Source organism: Nannospalax galili, unplaced genomic scaffold, assembly GCF_000622305.1.
Source record: "Nannospalax galili isolate Female #2095 unplaced genomic scaffold, S.galili_v1.0 scaffold370, whole genome shotgun sequence".
NCBI lineage: Eukaryota > Metazoa > Chordata > Mammalia > Rodentia > Spalacidae > Nannospalax > Nannospalax galili.
Window position 1 is genome coordinate 3,392,907 of NW_008329335.1, and position 22,336 is coordinate 3,415,242.

The 22,336-nt window shown below is 35.7% G+C and overlaps 1 protein-coding gene across 6 annotated transcripts in view; it reads left to right on the top strand.

Annotated features, from left to right (window-relative positions):
- The window catches only part of Ralyl (RALY RNA binding protein like), a 759,508-nt gene that overhangs the window by 679,904 nt on the left and 57,268 nt on the right, over positions 1–22,336 (top strand). For all 6 annotated transcript variants that reach the window (XM_008836810.2, XM_017799088.2, XM_008836801.2 and 3 more), the window contains 2 exons: positions 4,072–4,235; positions 18,190–18,303. In XM_008836810.2, the coding sequence (XP_008835032.1) occupies positions 4,072–4,235; positions 18,190–18,303 (278 nt within the window). The remainder of the gene's footprint in view (positions 1–4,071; positions 4,236–18,189; positions 18,304–22,336) is intronic.

Sequence of the window (22,336 nt, forward strand, 5' to 3'; positions counted from 1 at the left end):
CTCCAAAATATTATTACTTCTAAAGCATAGTAATAACAATAAACTATTTAAGAGTACTCAGAATTATGTTCACTTTCTATGTTAAAGTTAATAAGCCTTTAAATAACTGTTATCCAAAACAAAACTGCTTTAGGACAGTGGATGAAACCTACTAACCTTGTTCTTCCAAGAGGCAAGTTACCACTACTTTATCAAGTAAAATTAGTATGGAAATTAATATTTTTAGTTTTTAACATTTGATAGGCAACTATTTTAAATCTCAGATGTCATTTAATACAAACAAAATTCAAATACAAAAGCATGCTTGAAATTTTGAAATGTTTCTGAAATGAAACAAATTAAACCTTCAACATTGTTTTAAGTGTTACACTTACTAAATTTTATTACATTTTTTTATAAAAGAGGGAGGTTTTATAGCTTTCACTTTAAAATTAACCTTGGGAAAGGGAGAATTATATGTTTGGCTTCATAACAACAAGTAAGTATTAGGATGATTTTTTTTTCGAATAAGAATCATTAGGGAAAATTAAGGACGACTGAGGGAAGAGAATGAAATATAATTGTATAAATGGGTGGAACAAAATAATGGTGACTGAAAGAAATTTCATGACTTTAAATGACCTTTGAATTTTTTATTCCATTTAATTCTGCTTGGCTGTCATTTGTGTAGACAGTCTATAATTTTTAAATAGGCTGTTCTTACTCCCAATACCATTTGCCTATTTGCAAAGATAGAGGTATTGGATTTACTGCGAAGTGAATTCTAATGATAAAGCCAATGTTGATTTTTTCTCAATCTCCCTGCCCCCCACTTCCCTCTGCATTGCGAACCTGTAGCCCATCTAGGAAGCCTAGAACACCTGACCCCTTGCCACCCCTATCAAGTAGCCTTTCATGCATTACGGTCTGTGACCAGGCTTCCTTTTTTTTTTTTTTTTTAAATTTCAAATAAACTGAAATGTATCAAATAAAGACCAATAAAGTAATGACAGCCTCCACTGCTACTAAATATTGTAAAATTACATTTTTGACATTTGAAGTTGTCTATGCCTTTTTCTCCACCTTGTCTTGTGTCTTATGTGTCACATTAAAATGTTTAGGCTCTGGTGTTGGCCATCTTAAAGCGGTAGAAGGAATTGGTAAGATTTTACCCAGTTTTTGATGATGGAAGCTACAAGCCATTGTAAATTGTGAACAGAGTAGCCCAACACTAAGAAAGGCTCTGGAATTCTGACTGGAGAATGCAGCAAAATATTGGCCAGCATTTCAGTGTCCCATCAGTGCAGAGTGTGGTAACTGAAGTAGTAGTGGATGGGTGATTTTCTTGATCAGCACATGAACGATAGCATGCTTACTTCTTTATAATTTGTTCTTTGGGCTTTGGAGATTTTCTTAACCCAATTTATAGATTTGCCTGCTTAATAAACCTCTTAAGTTGCACATGAAAATCTAGGGAAACTTTCTCAAATAGCCTATCTTTCACCCTAAGCGGTAATTTCCACCCATAAGAGAGATACCAGTCCAAAGTCCTATTTGCTTCACTGAAATAGTTTTGGGTATTTTAACCCATGCAAAATGTCTTGGCATTTTGGTCTACTGACCTATGCACCTCTGTGAATTCATCTTATAAATAACTAATGTAAACATTGTTTTTTAATTGAAATCAGGGGCAGGTTTCTTTGACCCTTCTGATTTTCAAGTCACTGGTGGCATGAATGAGATTTGTGACCCCTTTGGCTTCATTCTGCCTGTAGACTTTAAAGGAAACCCTGATGTGCTGACATCCATGGTCTGCTCTTTGCACAGTTCTAGTAGACTTTGCCAATTCACATGGGACTGGGCCCCTCTTGACCCCTGCCTCATTTTGCTCCTTTTTCTCTCAGACATGTAAAAGATAATCTTTGTATTAGAGTTCTCCCTCATTTGGGTTTAAACGTTGCCATTTTTCTATCATGTAGTAATTAAAATTTTTTAAATAAATAGTTGAAAACTAATCTATACTTTTATTATATTTCATATATTATTTTCACAAAAGAGATTTTCACATTTTTAGAAGTATGTGTACACCAGATATAAATTCATGAAATAGTCTTTTGTAGAAATATTTCTTCCTGTTCTAGTTTTCATTTCTGAATTTTATATTGCATTATTTGATTGACTTTTAAATGAATTTCAAAACTAAAATTCATATAATGGCATCAAAATCAAGTATAAAACTATATAATCCTAAGTCAATAATGCTATTTTTATGATAAATAATAAAATTACACATCTTGGTCACTAGCAAAGAATTTTTTTTCTTTTTAAAATCCTTATTTATTTTGTTCAAAATTTTCATCTGTGTTGTGTCAATTCTTCTTAAATTATTGTACAATTATATTGTGATTCTCCTGTGTTTCTTTTAATAAGCATTCAGGGGTCTAGTTTTGGACTTTGATTGACAAAGTCACTTGGATTATGCTTATACATTCTTTGATGTACGTATACATTCTATTCTTTGGATTATATATTTAGTAATGAACTTAGAATCATAGGAAAGATAAACAGGGAGATAAAAACGATACGATACCTAAGTTATACCAAACATCCAGGTTTGGGTGATGCATACCTTGAATCCTAGCACTTGTGAGGCATAGGTAGAAGATCATGTGTTTGAGACTAGCTGGGACTACCAAACAAGTTGTTTGAAAGTTTCAGGTACATAATGATCCCTGTCTCAAAAAAAATCATACAAAAACAAAAGAAGTTATGCAGTTTTCTATAGGTTTGTAACCAGTTTAAACTTCCATACTTATTCTTAGCATGGAAGTTCTAGTTTTTGCCACATCCTTGCCGACACTAATCATCAGTGGTTTCATCTTAATCATTCTGATAATGTGTACTAGTTTTCATTTTCATTTTTCCTGCAAGGAATAATGTTAACTATTTTTTAAACCTTTTCATTTGTTTAAATGCTATCTTTTGTGCTTGTTCAGGTCTTTTGCTCAATTTTCAATTAGGTTATCTTGCTTTTATTTATCGGTTTGTAGACATTTAAAAATATATATTTTGAGTGATGCACACCTGTAATCCCAAGCTGGGGAAGTGTAGACAGGAGACTCAGGAGTTCAAGCCTAGAATTTTCTAAATAAATGAATAGGTGTAACTCAGAATTTTCTCACTAATCTTTGATGCTTTTCCATACTGTCACTTAAAAAGTTGATGCATATGAGAATGCAGAATAAATGATATAATTTTAATATATGAATAGTATATTTCTATAAGTGAACTAACATCCATATATTTTATTCCTTTGCTGTTTAATGGAAATATATTGCTGTGCTGAATATCATTTTTTGTAGCAAGAGTATAAATAATACTGATTTTCCTTTTGGGTAGAAAAAATTTTACTAGATAACTCTACAAATGTCTCCAGTTTAAATCTGCACACCTGGCAACTTCTGATAAACAGTTTATACTGGGGCTTCAATCAACACATCATTACCTGTATATGTTTCCTTTAAATTCAGCCTCTGTTTCCTCCCAGTCCCAGGAGGCTCTGGTTACCTTCAAAGTCCTTAAGGGAAGGCTGGATACCATACTAAAATGGACCCTATATTTTCTTTATAAGCTTCTTTTATTTCTAATGTCCCCCTCTATACTATGTTTTCTGATCAGCGGATTCTTTTTATTGCTTTGTTCATGATTCTGCTTAAACTACTCCTCTCTCAAGAGGTATAATGGGTGTTTGTTATGTAAGAGAAATATTTATGTTCAAAAGTAGGGTAAGTCTGTTTATTCAAACAAGAAGTCTATTCGAGAACAAATGTCGGCCTGATTTTGAGATATTTCTTAGTGTTAACAGAACAATCACCTTTCATAGAGTCCATGCTTGTATCAAATTCTGACATTCAAAGCACAGTGTACATTTGCATCCTCTCTGAGAAATGAACTAACCAACGAACACTGAATACTAAACATCAAACATACACTGACTGCAAAACTTTACTAAGGCGCCATCTTAATAATTTCACGTGCTTGATAGAACATCTAGGCATCATACCAACTCTTGGAACATTTGTGTTTGTGAAGGTTGTTTGATTACCATGGGCGTGTACCTCCACCTCCTCGAGCTGTCATCCCACTGAAGCGTCCCAGAGTGGCTGTTGCAACCACACGCAGAGGAAAAGGTGTCTTTTCCATGAAAGGGGGATCCAGGTCTACTGCTGGTGGGTCTTCTTCATCAGGCTCTAAATGTAAGTAACACTCTTGTTTTATTTCCCTGTAAATAAAGTAGGAATTAATACCATTTCGTGAAGGGCTTAGCCAATGAATTAACCAGGTAGTTATTAGAGCAATAGTGTGGATAGTTGTCTAACTTAGTTTTCCATCACATGGTGTTACAATGGAGAGAGAGGCACAAAGGTGACTTTCATAGAATTTTATCATAGAAAATCATCATATTCTCTCAGCTTAGTGGATAATACAGCAAATTCAGAAAATATTTTTATTAAATTTATTTTATTAAATTTATTAAATGCTGCATTTAATAAAATAATAACCTTACTTGAAATTTTATGAAGCATAACACTGATTAAAAAAAAGTATACTTTGAATATTTTAGCATTTAGAATAATTGAAATTAAGGTTAGGACAATGACACAGTAGAGGTTTTAAAATACAACTTACCAAGGATTCTAAAACATTATGAGGGAGATAGATCTGAAAATATATTCCATTTCATAAAGAAGTAGCTGGGAAGGGTGATACAAGCCTTCAATCCCAGGACTCAGGAGGCAGAGGTAGGCAGATCTCTGTGAGATCAAGGCCTGCCTGGTCTGCATAGTGAGTTCCAGGTCAACTGGGGCTCCAGAGTGACCCTGTTTCAAAAAAATAAGGATAAAAAATTGAAAATTACTTGCAAAATTTCATAGCAATCAGTAATTCTCAGATTTTTGTATTTTGATGATTGCTAAAAGAAAAATAACTAAATGCACTGTTAACCTTGAGATTATATTTGAACACAGAAGTAGACAATGAATTTGTATGGCTAGTGTATGAAAGAAAATTACATAGAAATTTGGGAGAGCTATGGTTCATCTACTGCCTGTGACTATCTCTCCCTGGTGACATTTGAGCATAAACCTGGAGGAACTGAGCAAGCAAAAAACACACTCTGAACCCGTCAAGGCAGATCATTGTGGGGCAAGTCAGAATCTAACTGTAGTAGTAGAAGATCACGGAAGCCAGTGTGGCTGGATGGAAGCAGGACAGGTAAGCTGTCATTGGAGATAAGAGTATAGAGAAAGTTCCAGGGTAGCTTGGTAGAGATTTTGCATATTCCACATCACAAGCCTTGAAAACACTTAAGGCAACTATGTTTACCCCACTTTTATTGATGAGAAATGCTGGAAGGCTTTTTTTTTTTTCCCTTGTGGACATGTGAACAGAGGTCTGTTTACCTCTTGTAGGTCACCAACAACAAACCAAAGAAACAGTTCTGCACAAGTCTAGCATAGGTAAACAGTGAGTTCATCTGCATGACTTATAGGACATCAGGGTTAGTTACAAGGACATGGATGACACAAAAACAGCTGCATCACTGGGCCTATCCCAGCATGGATGATGACTGGAAAGTTAGATGCCTTGAACCTGGAACTCCCTGCTTGCAGGCAGCTCTGCTGGTGGATGTCTCTCTCTTTCTCACCCCCCCCGCCCCCATCCAGCACTTGATACTGCTTATTTAACCTTGAAAAGAGGCCTTAGGAATCTTGTACCTTGTGAGGATTTGTTAGCTTCTATGTCTGATGAGCCTCCCTCCAGGAAGGAGTGCTTTAATTCCAGGAAAATGACTACATGAAAGAAAACAGTTTAAGAAGCTAGGAGACAGTAATCAGAGCCACAACCTAGGTCTCTTATTTGTCATGCACAGATGAAGATGCTGCTACACACTGCATGTGTGGAATGAAAATATGGAAATTTCCATTCAGAAATATGGAAAATCATTATTAAATTCCTCTGTTTCTACAAGAAAATCACCCTCTCCCCCAGATCAAGAAGCAGATAACAATGCTTCCTAGATATTTTAAAGTTTGGTGTGCTAAGACTTTCATTGAGTAGTTGCCTTAGTTAATATAATTGCAAGAGCAACGTAATAAGTTTTTTGGTCTTTGTGAACTTATTTATCAAATCCATTCTGTAGGCAGACAATATGAATTCCTTTTTGAGTCTTATCCATGGAATTACTGTCTGGTGCAATACCTAAACATTCCAATATATCTTTAGAGTACAGTTTATAATAAGAAAATCCCTGAACTTCGTTTTTATAGAAATGTAAAAACTGGGACTGGAGACATAGCTCAGTGGTTAAGAGCACTGGCTGCTCATCCGGAGACCCTGGGTTCAGTTTCCAGAACCCACATGGCACCTAACTGTAATTCCAGTAACTCTGTAACTCCAGTTCCAGGGGATCTGATGCCCTCTTCTGACCTCCGCGGGCATTGCACAACACAGGTGCACTTAAGTACATGCAGGCAATACACTCATGCACATAAAATAAAAATGATAAATAAAATATTTTTTAAAAAGAAATGTGAAGACTGATTTGTATGCTAGGTTTCCAACATTTGTTGTAGTAACTTGATTTCAAATAGAATTATCTAAAGCACTCTGAAGGTTTTGCCCAAAATTCAATGGTAAAGCAATCCATCAGTAGAAGCATCACCCGTGTCTAAACAAACAGTTCTGCCTTGACAGCTTCCTGAACTCTGCAGAACAGTTAGCATCCCTCAACCCAAGCCCTACAGTCCAGTAGCACTCTTCAATGAAGTCTGTGGCTATGGTCATGCTTTCCAAATGTCTTCTAGGAAGATGATATCTCCTAGTTTAGAACACTGATTTAGGAAATACTTAGCTTACCTGTGGCCCATTGTCTGACAGATGTCAACATATAAAACCCAACAGCTCAGTTGTCATGTGTCACCAAGAAGAGCCTGAGAAAGAAGATGCTTTCAGGGCTATTTTGAAGCCAAAATCTCAGTGTTCAGATGACTCAGTTTTCCTCTCTCTTTTTCTAACTTCCAACTTTATTGTATCTTTAAGAGAGGATGAAATCTATAGATCTCTTTTCATAATCTTATTAAGAATTTATCTTGGTTCTGTAAAAATCTGATTGTCACACAGCCTGTGTTCTCCTGTGAATGAGGAAGCAGGAATGGCATTGGATTACAGACAGGGTCAGACACGTCTTCTTTGAATTTGCTTTTGTGGTAGTAGATTTATATGACCAGTTCTGATAGTGAACTGTTCAATCATGGAAGGATTTTATGAATTTGTTTTTTCCTAAAATGTTTTACATTCTGCAACCCTTGGATGTTTCCATATAATTGGAGACAAATATTATCTACTTCTATTTCATATTTATGATAGCCATTACTTCAAGTACTTTACATGCGAATTAATTCATTTTGCATGAATATCCTGTCAATATTTTTATGCTCATTGTACAGGTGTTGAAAATGAAAACCATCCTGAAAATTACAGAGCTCTTAGTAGCAAAGGCAGGAACCACAACCTGGTGGTATGGCACATCACATGAGCAGTTGAGTTGTGCTTTTCAACAGTTTTTCTATCACTTTTTTTCTGGAGAACTTTAAATTATATAAAAATTTATTTATACTACTCCATTTACTATTTTTGTGATGCTTAATTTTATGCTATTCAAGTGGATCTTTTGGGTTGCATTTCCTTCTTGTTTTCTGCCTTTCTTCCTGTATCCATTTCTAGAGGTGCTGTGATAAACTGTGAGATGCTGAGCAGATTAAGGGCATTGAATTTAGAGGCTAAAGATCACTGGAATCTCTGGGCTTGACAGGATCACTCCAGCCTCTGCCTCTGCGATCACATAATGCACGCCTTTCTGGTTTTGTCTGTTCTCTTCTTTTTAAAAGAATACTAGTCATGTTTCATTGGCTCACCCTAATGATTCATCTTGATGCTTTCTACAAAGGCCAATTCCCAAATAATGTTATATTCAAGGTATGAGGAGTTCTTCAACATGTCTTTCAGGTGGATATATTTCAACTCTTAGCACTTCATCTCTGCATTTTTGTATATTTCCTTAAAATTATATGATAATATATAAATCAAATATCTGAGTTGGGTGTGTTTTCCATTTTTTTTCTGTTCAAGAGTTATTATGGCATATGTCTGTGTGTATACATATGTGTTTGTGTCTGTGTCTCTGTGTTGTATGCATGTGTATATGTTCATGTGTTTGCAGGTGTATGTACATGTGTGTTCACATGTATGTGGAAGACAGAGGCCAATACTGGGTATCCTCTCCTCTACCTCTCCACTTTATTGTTTTGAGACAGGGTCTTTTGCTAAAACTGAAGTGCACTGATTGGTTAGACTAGTTGACCAGCAAGCCCCAGAAATCCCCTTATTTCTTCACATCCAGTGCTGGGATAATAGGCATTCACTGTTTTACATGGATTTTTACATGGGACTGGGAATCTGAACTCAGGTCCCCATTCTTTTTTTGCAAATACTTTATCAACTGAACCATTTCTTTAGCACCTATTGCAACACATTTATTAGCATTTTCTAATGTTGGCTATAGCTTTGCAAAGCTCACTTGTTCTAGTGTGTTTTGTCTCTCGCTCCTGAGAAACAATATCTGCTAATTGCCTGCATTCCTGTAGAGCTCTGCCATCTGTGTGCATCAAGAAGCTTTGTTTTTCAGGCAGTGAAGGGTTTTACTTTTGTTTACCTGTCGTGTTTTGGACATCTCTTTTGTCATGTGAAATTACTTCTTTATTCTCAGGGGAAAACTGAGGTAGACTGTTCCCTCTGCACTGCAGCATCCTGTGTAAACTCCTCTATAGTTGATGAAACCATCACCTCTAAGTATTACTTATTCCAACACACTGGCTTCATTTCTTCTCTTCAGCCTAGCGGAAGTTGATGACTGCTGCCTACAAAGTAGGGCAGTAATACTCCTCTCTGATCTAAAGTTATTAGGTTTTGCTTTAATGATACATCTATTTAGCAGCATGCTAGACTTGGACCCTCCCAATGACCTGTGTCTTGTCTAGCCACAGGTTCCTTGGTCTGATATAAATGGCCTGATACAAATGTCATGTATGAGCTTTATCTTATGAAGCAGACCTTAAATCCAATAGAAAGTGTTTGGTTATTTCAAAATATTTGTGGCATTATTTCCCTATAGGGCACATCTTGCCAGGCCGGTTGTTGAAACACACATAATTCCCAGCTGGGTAGGGTTGATGATTAATTTTCTCTTCCAGTATCATGCAGAGCATTTCCAGCACCATGAAAGCTATCCAATAGAAATGAACCTTGAAGTCAGTACTAGGTTAATTTCTCCTCGATTTTTCTACAGCAATAGGGTCTTACTGTCAAGTTCTGGTCGATAATTATTTGAGAGTCTATGGGAACCCTGTTCAACAGCATCAAGAGAGGTAGTTCATTCGTGGCAATGGGTTTTACTTTTCTAGCCTATGATGTCTAGTATGGGCACTGTCTGCCTGCTATATGGTAACTCTTAATCTCTTTCTATAATATATATTTATATAGTTTAAGAAACTTTTATAGTAGTGGGTTCTTAAGAAATTTCTTGGGAGGCATAACCAGTTGCTCCAATGTATTGTAGCACAAAATTCTTTTAAGCTTGGCTTTTGAAACTAATTACAAGACTGGTAATTTAACTTCTGCATATTGAATTACCTTAAAATAAATTAATGAGAAGATAAGATTAAGGATAAAGATAAGGAAAAAAGATAAATAGATGTAGAAAAAGATGAAATGAAGCTTTAGATGAAGATTTTTTATTACTAATTTAAGGATTCAATGTCATCATTTTTGTTCCTGTGAATGAATGAAACAAATACCATGATTGCTTAATTCATAAGAATTAAAAATGATGGTTATATTGTTCACATCAGTTAAAGTTACATGATACAAAAACAGTGTAGTTTTTTATACGATAAAAATAATGGTTATATTTTTCATATCAGTTGGCGTTACATGATACAATAAGCAGTGTAGTTATGTTTAAAGTCAGAAAATTTAGACTTCAATCCAAACTTTACATGTACAGATTATCTGAATTTGAGAAAGTCATGGCAATCACATTCTCTGGTTTCTTATTGATGTGATAGAATACACAAAAATTATGGATACGTTAACCTCTAAGCAAATTTATATTTATATTTAAATAATGTATCAAAATCTTGTGAAAATAAAGGGCATCACCTTATTATGAATTGTCACTAAGGCTTAAGTGGATAGAATCATTTTTAAATTTTCTGAATAGTTTACATTACATATGATACTGTTGAGGGACGGTTCATAGCTATCTAATCCAGTGTTTCAGTCCATTTTCTGTTGCTGTAAATGAATAACATGGATAGGATAATTCACCTAAAGCACAGATTTATTCACTTCATAGTGTAGGAGACTGGGGTATCTAAGGACCAGCCCCAGTGTCCATTCAGCATCTGGTGAAGGCCTTCCTGTCAAGTAATGACATAGAGGAGTGCAAAGGGCATTAATGGAGCCTGTTAATTTGGATCTTCCTCTTCCTCTTCCTCTTCCTCCTTCTTCTCTTGCTCCTCCCTTTCTCCTCTTCCTCCTCCTCCTCCTCACTAATTGCACTAATTGCATAATAATGTCTCCACCCTTATGACCTTATATAACCCTTATTACTACAAGAAAATTTTGCCCACAAATGTTACTAACTTATATTTTAGAGTATTAAGATTCCTAAACATAAAATATGAGGCACACATTCAAGCCACAACACCCAGTTATAATACACAAAAAAATACCTCAAGAGTCTGAAGCATATCCCACAATTACCCCCTTGTTAAGAGCCACTGATCTAGAGAATTAGCTCCAGATTCTTTATTTATTTCTGGATAGACTAGACTCAGCAGTGCAAAAAACAAATTTAAAAGTTTTCACTACATAAATCAGAGGTGTATGCATTTTTACATAGGCAGATGATGTCATCCTGTGTGCCTAATTTCCTTTTTAGGTCATATCTTATGTTAGACCAAGAGGCACAATCATAATTTTGTTGACAATATTAAAATATAATAAGGTTTATCACCAAATCAGTGTACCCTAGACAGAAATCATTTAATCTGACTTCATTTTTTAACAAAAATTCTGCAATGATACTTTGGGGAAAATACTTAAAAATACTTAGATTTGTCGGTTTAATGGAAAGAAACTCCTAGTTTTTCTAATGTCATTCTTGTCTGTATACAAGCTAAAAATAATTTTAAATCCAAGCCCTAAGAACCCCCACAGGCAAATAAGGTACATTCAGCAGGACTAAAGAATTTTAATTGTTTGCCTTTTCTGTAATATTTGGGATTATTTTGTTGAATAATTTATGTAGAAAGAAAGAGTAAAGGACTTTTTTTTTCTTTGCAGATAGTATTACTGATTCTTCTAAAACACCTTGTAACACCTAACACACGCAATGCGGACATTCCTACTAGGAAAGACCCACACTGCATAGCGTCTTAGAAAGCCACCTCTTGTTCCCAGATCCCTTGTGTATTTTTTCACCTTGACTTCTCTCCTAAACTTCATGCTCACATACCTAGATACCTAGATACTCAGTTTTCACCTTGGTTAGGACACTACCACCAAATGCTAATCTTTTGGTTCATTACATTCAACCATCCCCTCTCCCTTGTACTATTCTCACAGCCTTGCTGATACACTGATTCTGTCATCTTATAAGCTCTTCAAAACAGCAAGTCAGAATGGTACAGTGAAACCTAATAGAGCTGATCCTGTGGCCCTCAGGATGAATGGCAAAGCAATTACTTTGCTCATCTCGACCCTCTCTGCTTCACTCGCTGCCTTCTTGTTTGTACTCTTCTTCCATTTCTTCATTTTCTTCCACACCCAGTCATGTCTTTGACACAAACATCCAGAGTACCTGTCTCTATTCTGTGTATGTACTGTTTACTGTGTTGTTCCATATCTGCACATCAACTAGCCCTTATCACCCTTATCCCTTTATTGAAACTTTTGCTCAAATACCCTGTGATCACTAAAATTTTCCCCACTACTTGGTATAAAATGAAAAATCTGATTGTTAAGCCAAGCCCTCCCTAATCTCTATATTATTTTTATCTAGACTGTACATATTTATTGTCTTCTTCTACCCTAAATAAGAATTTCATAATTATAGCAAGTTTTGATTTCCTGTTTAGTGATTTATCTCCAGGTTTTGGGAAGGAGACTTACAATAATGGGTTTCTATTACATTAATGGGCCTTACATTAGGCACTTGAATTTTTAAAATCCTGATCCTTTCAGGAAGACATTTAATGAAATAAGAAGTGAAAGTAACATCTTTAAGAAGTTTGAGTGGGGGAAGAATGATTTTGTTGAAAAATAGGATCAAGGATAAAGTTATGGTTATTATTACAAACTTTCAACTGAGTATTATAGGACTGACTGGTGTTTTCCAGGTGGATGTGATGAGAGTGTGTCAGTCTACTCAGGTATGGAGTCTGAGATTGCACGACACAGATAAAGAATGACCAGTAGGTGTGAATAGAGCTTCAAATAATTGAAAAAAAAAAAAAAAAAAAAACAACAGCAGAAGTTTGAACAGGGGAATATGTTTTGGAGATGAATTCGTCATAACTAATTTCCTCAAATTTTTAAATTTTAAATTATAAAATTCATGGTCTTTAGTAATTACATCGAATTGTCCCCAGCTGCTAGTGAAATTGTCTTTACCATTATTGTTTAACAGCAAGTTGACTGGAACTATGACATATTATTAGAAAAAAAGAATGTTTGACTCTTATTATTAGAAAAAAGCTTCATACTTACAAAAATGGGCATTGTATTCTATGTCATGTGTCCTCAAAGATGGGGGTCATGGATTAAAGTAGAATTGGAAAATGCAAACTGTTAGTTGTCAAAGGCAAGTTTTCCTTTCTTTTTTCCATCCTACATTTTGGTAAAGCACAGACATTGTTCTAGGGTAAATATATATTTGAACCTCCTATTTGTTTACTGACTCCCTTTTGGTCAGCCGGCTCCCAGGATGTGTATTTGTGAATTTCAATGCTAGGAAAACATACAAAGGTTTGAAAATCAAATATGCTATCCTGTTTGAAATTGACATGAGAACTGAACCTACAATTACAGAAACCTACACCATTTCTGATATTCTGAATTATATACTGTGTCAAACCCTGGATAAACTTCCATTAATAATCCAGCAATTGAAAAAGAAAAATTAAAGGCACTCTTTCTGACAACAAGTTTGGTTCTGGAGTGTAATTAGTCCGTTAATGTCAACTGCTTCCAACAACTGCCTCAAATACCATCTCATAACTTTGCAAGGATCCGCTTTATTATGATGACAGAAATTTTTCTTTTGGAACATACCTAATTTTGCATCTTGCCTGATACCTAAAAACATTTTTTTTAAAAAATGAAGACAGACTTAAGGCCTTAGAACTCATGACAAGTATTAGGAAACCCATTCATCAGGAAGAGGAGGAGGAAGACTATCAAAGTATACGGGAGGAGTTTTCCTCTTTTTTTTAAATGTGGCCATTGAAATTCCTGAATACCTAATCAGGAGGTATTCACTCAAGGATCTTTGAATTTACTATGAAAAATAAACAAGCAAAAGAAAAGTCAATAGTTAGTGAATGTGAGGCAGTAATGTGACATACCATTAGATAGATTACAGATGAGAGATGCACCCTTTAGTGCTTTAGTGAAAGAAGCATTCATATGAAAGCAAGGCTGCACTCCCGAAACAGGGCTAGGATTTCAAATGACACATTTGGGAAAGAAAAAAAGATTCTTTGATGGGACAAGTATGTTTACATAATTATAACATAATGACAGCATTGATTATAATATCTCTTTGTATTACCATTTATTGGTCCTATTGATATTCTAGGCATGGCGTTAAGTGGCTGTGTTCATTTCTTTTAAGGTAGAGGATAGAAGTTACACAGGTAGAGAGCCATCACCTAGCAATTCATAGAACTTCCCTAGGACTCATAGATATGAAGGAGAGTCTGTCTGAAGCAACAAACTATGTTTTAAAATGAAATGTTCTGTTTGAATTATGGTTTGGCTTAGAGAACACATGGAGTAGACAGCCGAACATATATTTCCAACCGATCCTGAATTCCATGGTACAGAGTTTCATTTGCGCATTATTTACTTTCCCATAACTGTGATCTTGTTATAGAAACTTACTAAGGTAGAGAAGATTTAGTTTTTCTCATAGTTTCGTAGGGTTCATTACATGGTTGTTTGGAACTTTGTATTTGAGCAGAATATCATGGTGGAGGATCTTGTGGCAGAGAACAACTGCTCACGTCACAGTGAACCAGAAAACAGTGAGAGATAGAAATTGGGCATGGATAAAATACACACGAGGCTCCATCTCCAGTGACTGACTCTAAAGTTTCCATAGCCTTGCAAAATAGGGCTACCAATTGGAAACCAAGGATGTTCTTTATATCAAATCATAATAGTTTATGAAAAAAATGTGTTTCTCATTTCTTGCTATAAAAAAAGTGAGACTGTCTGGAAATTTTGAGTGAATTAAAAGGCTGATGATTTATAAATATTACTTGGAAAGCTGTATGGAAGAGGCCATGCAAATAGAAAGTAGAGTTCAAATAAACACAAATAAAAGTATGGGGCTGGAGAGATAGCTTAGCAGTTAAGAACACTGACTGCTCTTGCAGAGGACCCAGGTACAAATGCCACAACCCACGTGGTGGCTAACAACTCTCTGTAACTACAGTTCCAGGGAATCTAATGCCTTTTTCTGGTTTCCATGGGCACTGCACGACACTGCTGTACCTACATACATGTAGGCATAACACTCATACACATATAAATAATCAATCAATAATCAATCAGGGGAAGTTTAAAGGATGAATGAACACGGACATGAACACATTGAACCTAGGGCTGTCCTTAATTCTTATCTAGTTTTGGGAAAATGTAAGAAAAGAAAGTTGCAAGCCTTAGATTTTCTGTTTAGAAATATAGAACAGCAAAATTCATACCTATTTTGATGAATTAACTAAAATTAGAAAAGGGTTTGACATGTTATAGGGAAAATATTAGCAAGAATGGAAAGTGTAGAAAATGAAAAGAGAGAACTCATGCATTTAACAATGGCAGAGGTGATCCCGTGCAGGAATTCACTCCAGAAAGGAGGTAGAAGAGCACAAGGCCAGTCCCAACTACAGATAGTGACTCCATCTGGAGAACAGCTGACAGTGAACTGCAGCACTTTGTCTGGGCAAGGATAGGCCTTCTTCCAAACAAAGCATGAGGGAAGAGTTGACTTCCATGCCTGCTGGAGAGGCAGGCTGCACTATTTCTGCATCCTATTCCCAGGACCGTGAGCAATAGTTCTCATTTTCCATGCCAGGAGAAGCCAGGCAGCCTGTACAGAGCTAAAGACTCATTTCATTATTATGTGGTTGGGTCAGGGAAGAGCTGATAGGGTTTCCAGATTTCCTTGTATTTAAAGGAACATATTTCTTAATAAGCTTGAGCAACATTAACTAATTAAAATGAAATTTGATACACTCCTCTGATCTTGCAAAGTGTGACTCTCAACTTCAAATCTTTGTACCCTTGGACATTTCCAGGATCCTAACATGCAAATTCAGATTTTAAGTTGCAGTTTTAATAATGTGAGGTTGTTGGTGACAATAATTTATGGTTTTCCAATATCATAAATAAGTTCAAATTAATAACTACAGTACTGAGCTGAGGAGTGATTTATTCCCTGAGAAAAAGAGTCTATTAGTTTCCAGCCATAGTTTTATTCTCCTATGTTGAAAGGTATGATCACACAGAAAGTTTTCCATTAAATTTGGTAGATTTAAGTAAAACTATATGATAATCTTCCATCAAAGGAAATGAGCAGCATTCCTCAAAGCAGAATCAGTTTGTAATAGTGACAGATGATGTTTTTCAAATTTAACTGCAATTCAACAATGGTACTTTGATGTCTGAAACAATTGACATCAGGAGTGATTCTCTATTTCAAACTTCATTCTCCTTTCAGCTGGGTAATCCACAATATGATAATGCAGAGCTCTCCTGCTTCTTGTAGTTTTTATTTTGTAAAATGATTTGTACCAGAAAGAAAAGTTGACTTGAAAATTCTTATTTAATAATGAGCAAGTTTTATTTTGTATTGGGAAAAAATGGTTTTCTTATGAGACTTAATTATATTATGAATAATGTATTACTTCATGTATCCTAATTGACATACTTTCATTTCACTCGAAGAGATTTTAGTTTAGTTTAGTTTAGTTTAAAAAATTCTGAAGACTGAAAAAGTCAAGCTGAACACTAATTTCTTTAGAATTTCTAGATGATATCTGAGGTGGGATGATAATAAATGAAGTGAAATGACAAAGAGGGACATTGGACTCAAGCCACCGTGCTGAAGGTCTGCAGCACCTAGCGACCTCAAAACTTAGCTAATACATCTCATAGCCTGTAGGACTGTACAGATTACGATTTTCCTTCTCTGTTGTCGACCCATGATAAAAATCACCAGTGGTTTTCTGACAAGTAAAATAAGAACAATGCAGTGAATGTCTCAAGGAAGAATTATCATATTATGAAGCCATAATTTTCATATAACTATTAGTACTAAAATTGGTCTTGGACAATTTCATAAATGTGCATAATGCATTCTGATAACTCTCCTTCTTCACCCTCTGTCCTCTCCATCTCACCCCATCAATTTCCTATCCTTCCAGGAGTCCCTATCCCACATTCATATCTTTTAACCTTCTTTTGTGACTCACTGAGTTTAAACAGGGATGTGTTTGTGACCGTGGATTTATTGGAACCTGGTGGACTCACCAGTGACTATAGAACTGAACTGAAGACAATGACCGCCCCTCCCCCAGAATCCAATAATAATTTATTGAATCCCAGTAGCCAATGATTCAGCAAGGACGGTTAGGGTCCGGTGAGCTCCTCCCTAATTTGTGATTGACTGTTGACAGGCCTGGTCTTCCGCAGGCCCCGAGACACCAACTGCAGCCTTTGTGACATCTTGATTGTTGCCATCTCTCCATTTCTTTTTTATCTCTTTGTGGTTCCCCCCCACCCCAGTGCTGGGGACCAAACCCAGTGTCTACTGCTTGCTAAGCAAACACTTTGGTACAAAGCTGAACTCCCAACCCCATGTTTGTTGCTGTTAGCAATCCTACTAAGCAAAATGAAAGTTGTCAATAGTATCAGCCTCTACTTTCTTTCTTTGAAATCAGACTAAGCATTGAAAATCTAATATTGGAACACGTTACTATAGATGTATCAGTGAGGTTAAATGTGTGCCATTTGTAACTCCAGAGTTCAAGAGGGTGAGACAGGAGGATTCTGAGTTCAAGGATCGTTTGGGAAACATTCAAAAATTAATAAATCACAAATTTAGTAATTAATTTAAAAAAACAGTGGGACTTTACATGTGGTTCCTTTCCACCAAGCCCTGGCCTTTAAAGCGAGAAATTATAATGTTACCTTATCTTTTAGAATGAATAGAGGAAGTAGTGAGTCAGAGTTAAAACGATTTCTCTAGCCTCTAAAATATTTTCTAGAGGATAAATGCTAAGGTTTCGTTTCAAACAACTCTCCAAAGAGCTGAATTAAAAATATCATTGACATCTATCCAGGAGTTGTGGGTTACACAGCCATGTTTTGAGCATCATGGACTACATATTGGGACCCTGTCTTAAAGAAATAAACACATGTTATATATTACAATATGCCGAGTCAAAGTATTAAAATACATATTACAACTCCTTAACCCAAGTTGATTTTACATTGAATATTCTATTACATGCCAAATTTACCCTGGCACCATTCTGTTATAAAATGTTTGTTTATTCTTTTATCCCTTTTTTGAATGGCCTTCAGCTAAAAGATTGGGTATCAAATTCTCGAGTTACAGATAATCTTTATTTTTATTCAGCTAAGTCAGTCACTTTTCTTGGATCACTAAATGTGACAAGAAGCTGATGAATCGAAAGGTATCTTATGTGACAATCTTGAGCCTCAGATTGTCTTGAATCGTGTCTTAGTGAGTTACGGCACATTTGATGTTTTGTTTTCTTTCCACCTTTCCTCTTCCAGTGAAATCAGATGAGTTACAGACAATCAAGAAAGAATTAACCCAGATCAAAACTAAAATTGACTCCTTGCTAGGGCGCCTGGAGAAAATTGAGAAGCAGCAGAAGGCTGAAGCAGGTAAGTGGAAAACAATCTATGGCCACGGACATGTTGGAATTAAACCAATGAAACACCATCGATCATGGAAGGCAGGCCCAGGGAGACAACTGCGGAGTGTGCTAAGCTAACACAGATGCACAAACAAATCCCATAGGCCAAGAATTGCACTTAAGTGAGATAGAGCTATTTTTGAGAACAAGAACCTGTATTTCTAAGATTAATTTTTAAAAGGGTAAATACTTTGGTTAAAAAAAATCAGCAATAGCTTAATCAAAATTGAACAAGAATTTGTCAATATTAAGTAAAGGCAATTAATGGAAAAGTGTTATCAGACTAAAATAATGGTCATATTTCATTAAATTAGCCAGAGGATAATAGAACAGATTTCAAAAATCACATTAGAAAGCCCAATTCTTATCTTTGCAGTCACCCTGTGAACCTCTGTGCCCAATTTCAAAAACCTGGAAGCTAGGAGCAAGCATCTGGCAATCCATGGGCCAGTTTATTTGATTGGTCCTGCACACCTGGGCTTCTTTCTGGATTAGAAGCCCTGATCCCAGCTATGTTCTAAAACAGCTGTCATGCTTTTTCCTGTACATTGTTTTGAGAACACAGAAAATGAGAACTGGAATGAAATTAAAGCTATTCTATAGTTTGAGAATTGTGTATTCTATAGTTTGAGAATTGTGCTGTGCAAGGTGTTGGGTGGCTCCCAAGCTGCTTCAGAGATGGGATGGAAGTTAAAAGGAGACACAGAAGGTATATATAAACTCATGGCTTCTTCAAACCAACCCCTGTTTAAAGGACTGTGTTAATAACTCTGCCTGTGTGTGTTATATCCTGGGATTCCACACAGCACATAATTTACTGAGAATTTAATTTTTTAAAAAACAAATAAATGAACAATAGAATTTAAAAAGTTATTAATAAAGCCGGGCGTGGCAGTGGCACACTTTTGTCTCAGCACTTGGGAGGCAGAGGCAGGCAGATTTCTATGAGTTCAAGGCCTGCCTGGTCTACATAGTGAGTTCCAGGTCAGCTGGGAGCTACAGGGAGACCTTGTCTCAAAAAGACAATAAATAAATAAATATAACAAAAACGCAGGACATTTTCAAACTCAACATTGCCAGTCTTAATTAATAAATCCAAGTTCTTCTCATAGAAGACTAAACAGAGTCACGAAGAGGTAAATTAATTTTTCTACAGCCACATCTCTAGTTTGTGATAGACATGGGTCCTGTGACCAACCAGATCTCCGGATTTCCCCACAGCTGCTTTCCAGGCTCTCTGGAGTGAGGCTACCTAGGTCACACCTAGTAAATGAGAATTGTTTGGATCTATAGTTCCTGGCAGAGATTTGGGGCTCCTGATTGGGACTTAGAGGACTCGGGTGGGACCTAAGTTTCTTCAGCTGAAGCAAGAGCCTGCCTGCCTGTTGACTCTTAACCCCAGGGGTAAGGACTTAAACCTACCTTTTGCGGGTAAGCTTTTTAACACCAGGGTTGAGGACTGAAGTCTTTCTTTTGGGGTGAGCTATGGAACATTTCTTGTCTAAAGCATTTTAGATTAATGATATTCGACTTGTATTTTAAAAATAAAACCAGGAGCCATATACGCATCATTTAGTGTATTCTTATCACCATGTCAATATGAAAGAGACATGATAGATTAAACTGAACGATATTTACTAAAATTTTCTATGGCAAACATTTTATACTGAGAAAGGTGCACTGCCTGTGTTTCTTTAGCAAAGAAATTTAGTTTTATAAAGTTTTTCTGTGTTATGGCCATGATCTATGTGTTGTTGTAACTGAAATACCCTGTGATGTTGCTGAAATCAATATTTCCCTTTGAGGAACTTCTGTGGAATTCATTATTATGTAAAACAACCCTTACAGCAAAAGACTTTGATAACCAATTTGCACTTCAGTTTAAAGGATTATGGAGAAATCATTTAAATATAAATCACCTCAAAGAGAAAAATGTGATCCTTATTCCAGCATATTACACCTTCCGGTATCCTGCAGTGAATAATACCTGCCATAGATCTTCCTGGAAGATCCTCTATAAACGCAACAGTCACATTCAAACCCCGGTTTTCTTTTTATGAAAGCTGTCATCTTGTTTTTGCACATCTTTAAACTTTCTCAGTCATGAGACTGCTACTTTCAAAATGACAAGCCTTGTCCTCAGCTGTTGGCATCTTTCTTATTTCAACATGCTATGAAGATAATGAAGTGTTTATATCTTCATTCTCCTAGTCATTGTCTCCTGAATGGGATCTGTATTTATAGAGATAACACAATTGTCTTCTTCATTTCCTTTATTTTCTTTATGGAAAGAAATCAGAGTTATATGGAAAGAGTTAACACTGTATTATGAGAAGAGAAGTTAAATGCTTTAAAATTCATTAGAAACTACTCAAAGCTTCCTTATTAAATTCAGGGGCACTCATTTTAATGCTTAATTATTTGAAAGCTAATTATTTGGTTGCTAGCACTTATTCTCCATTATTGCTTTTTTATGCATCTCCTTTCTCACTATTAACCATTTAATAAGGCATGTTTCCAGCTTGAATGTAGTGGGAGAAATGAAACAGAAGACTAGGGGCCAAAGTGCCCTAGAATCCCTGTTTGGTTTGGGTCTACATGGATCTTGTGCATGTTGTCACAGGTCCTGAGGGCTCATATGTGCAACTACCAGCCCCAGCCCTAGTTGAAGATCTGTTGGCAACTGATAGATGATGGGAGAGGGAGAGTCAGTTTTTCTCACTGGTATGATGACCAGGAGGTTGAACAAACTCCAAGGGATGTACCCAAACCCAAGAGCATTTTGGAAACATAGATTAGACTCTCAATAAGCCTTAGAAAAGATGACAAATAATAATAAAACACATCAATTTGGGGATGGGGTAGTAAAGTGGTCATGAGAGGGGTCAGGGTATCTAAATGGATTCTATGAAATTAAAGGCATTATATGAAATTCTAAAATCAGTAAAAACATTTATTTTATAGAATGCAGAAAATGTCCTGATCAGGAAAATGGAGTATATCTTCATCAAGTTTCACTATATTTTGCCTTATTGATTCCCAAGAGAATTCAAAAGCTTTCAAGCATATTTGCCATAAAATAGAATTATATTTTGGATTGTCTAGACCATAAACTGTTTCTAATAGATGTTCATGTGTCTCTTCATTTGAGAATACATGCTTCCTAAGTACAAGGTAATATTTTCTCTTACCTAACTCTGCAAAATATATTATCTTATACTATCACCAAGTATATGATAAGTCTTAAGACCTTTTAAATGATGGGAATAGATAATGACCACCATCCATATCCCAATGTTTAAAATAATGATTACTGTGACTCTACATGCACATATTGTTTTTCTGCTGAATAAATTTTAGGAAATGCAATGGCCATATAGACTACGGAAAATGAAAATTAATACTTAATATAATTTATGCTACAGAAAGAGCCAAACATAAAATATCCTTCATACATATCACAACATATACAGCTTAGATTATGATGTTATATAACAAGAAAGAGTAAACTGAAAGAAGGAAAAGTAAAACTTGCATATCAAACACTGGACAAAATTACTCTATAGGTAAGTACATTAAAGCAATATGAAATTTTCCAATCAGACTTTGAAGAAAAAAAGCAATTAGACATTATTTAGCTCAGCTTTACACTGAAGGCATACTAGACTCATGAGGAGCCAACCTCACATGGATGACTAAAATGATAGAGTGGATGTTTGACTGAAGTATTAGAGACCACAAACTGCAGTCACAGGATAAATTTAACCTATCCATTCTAAAAAATTAATATAAAAATCTTATAAATGAATATCAAACTGTATGACTTCTTAGGAAAATTTGGAATTTTCAATCATGCTATTCAATCAATACATGGAAAAAATTTTCGGTTAATATCCTTATTCATCAAATTCACATATGTATGTTAACTATTTGCATTAGTAAGAGACACCTCTTTTGTAGGCTCTCCTTACAGTAAGCCAAATGCAGTTTATTATTGGTTG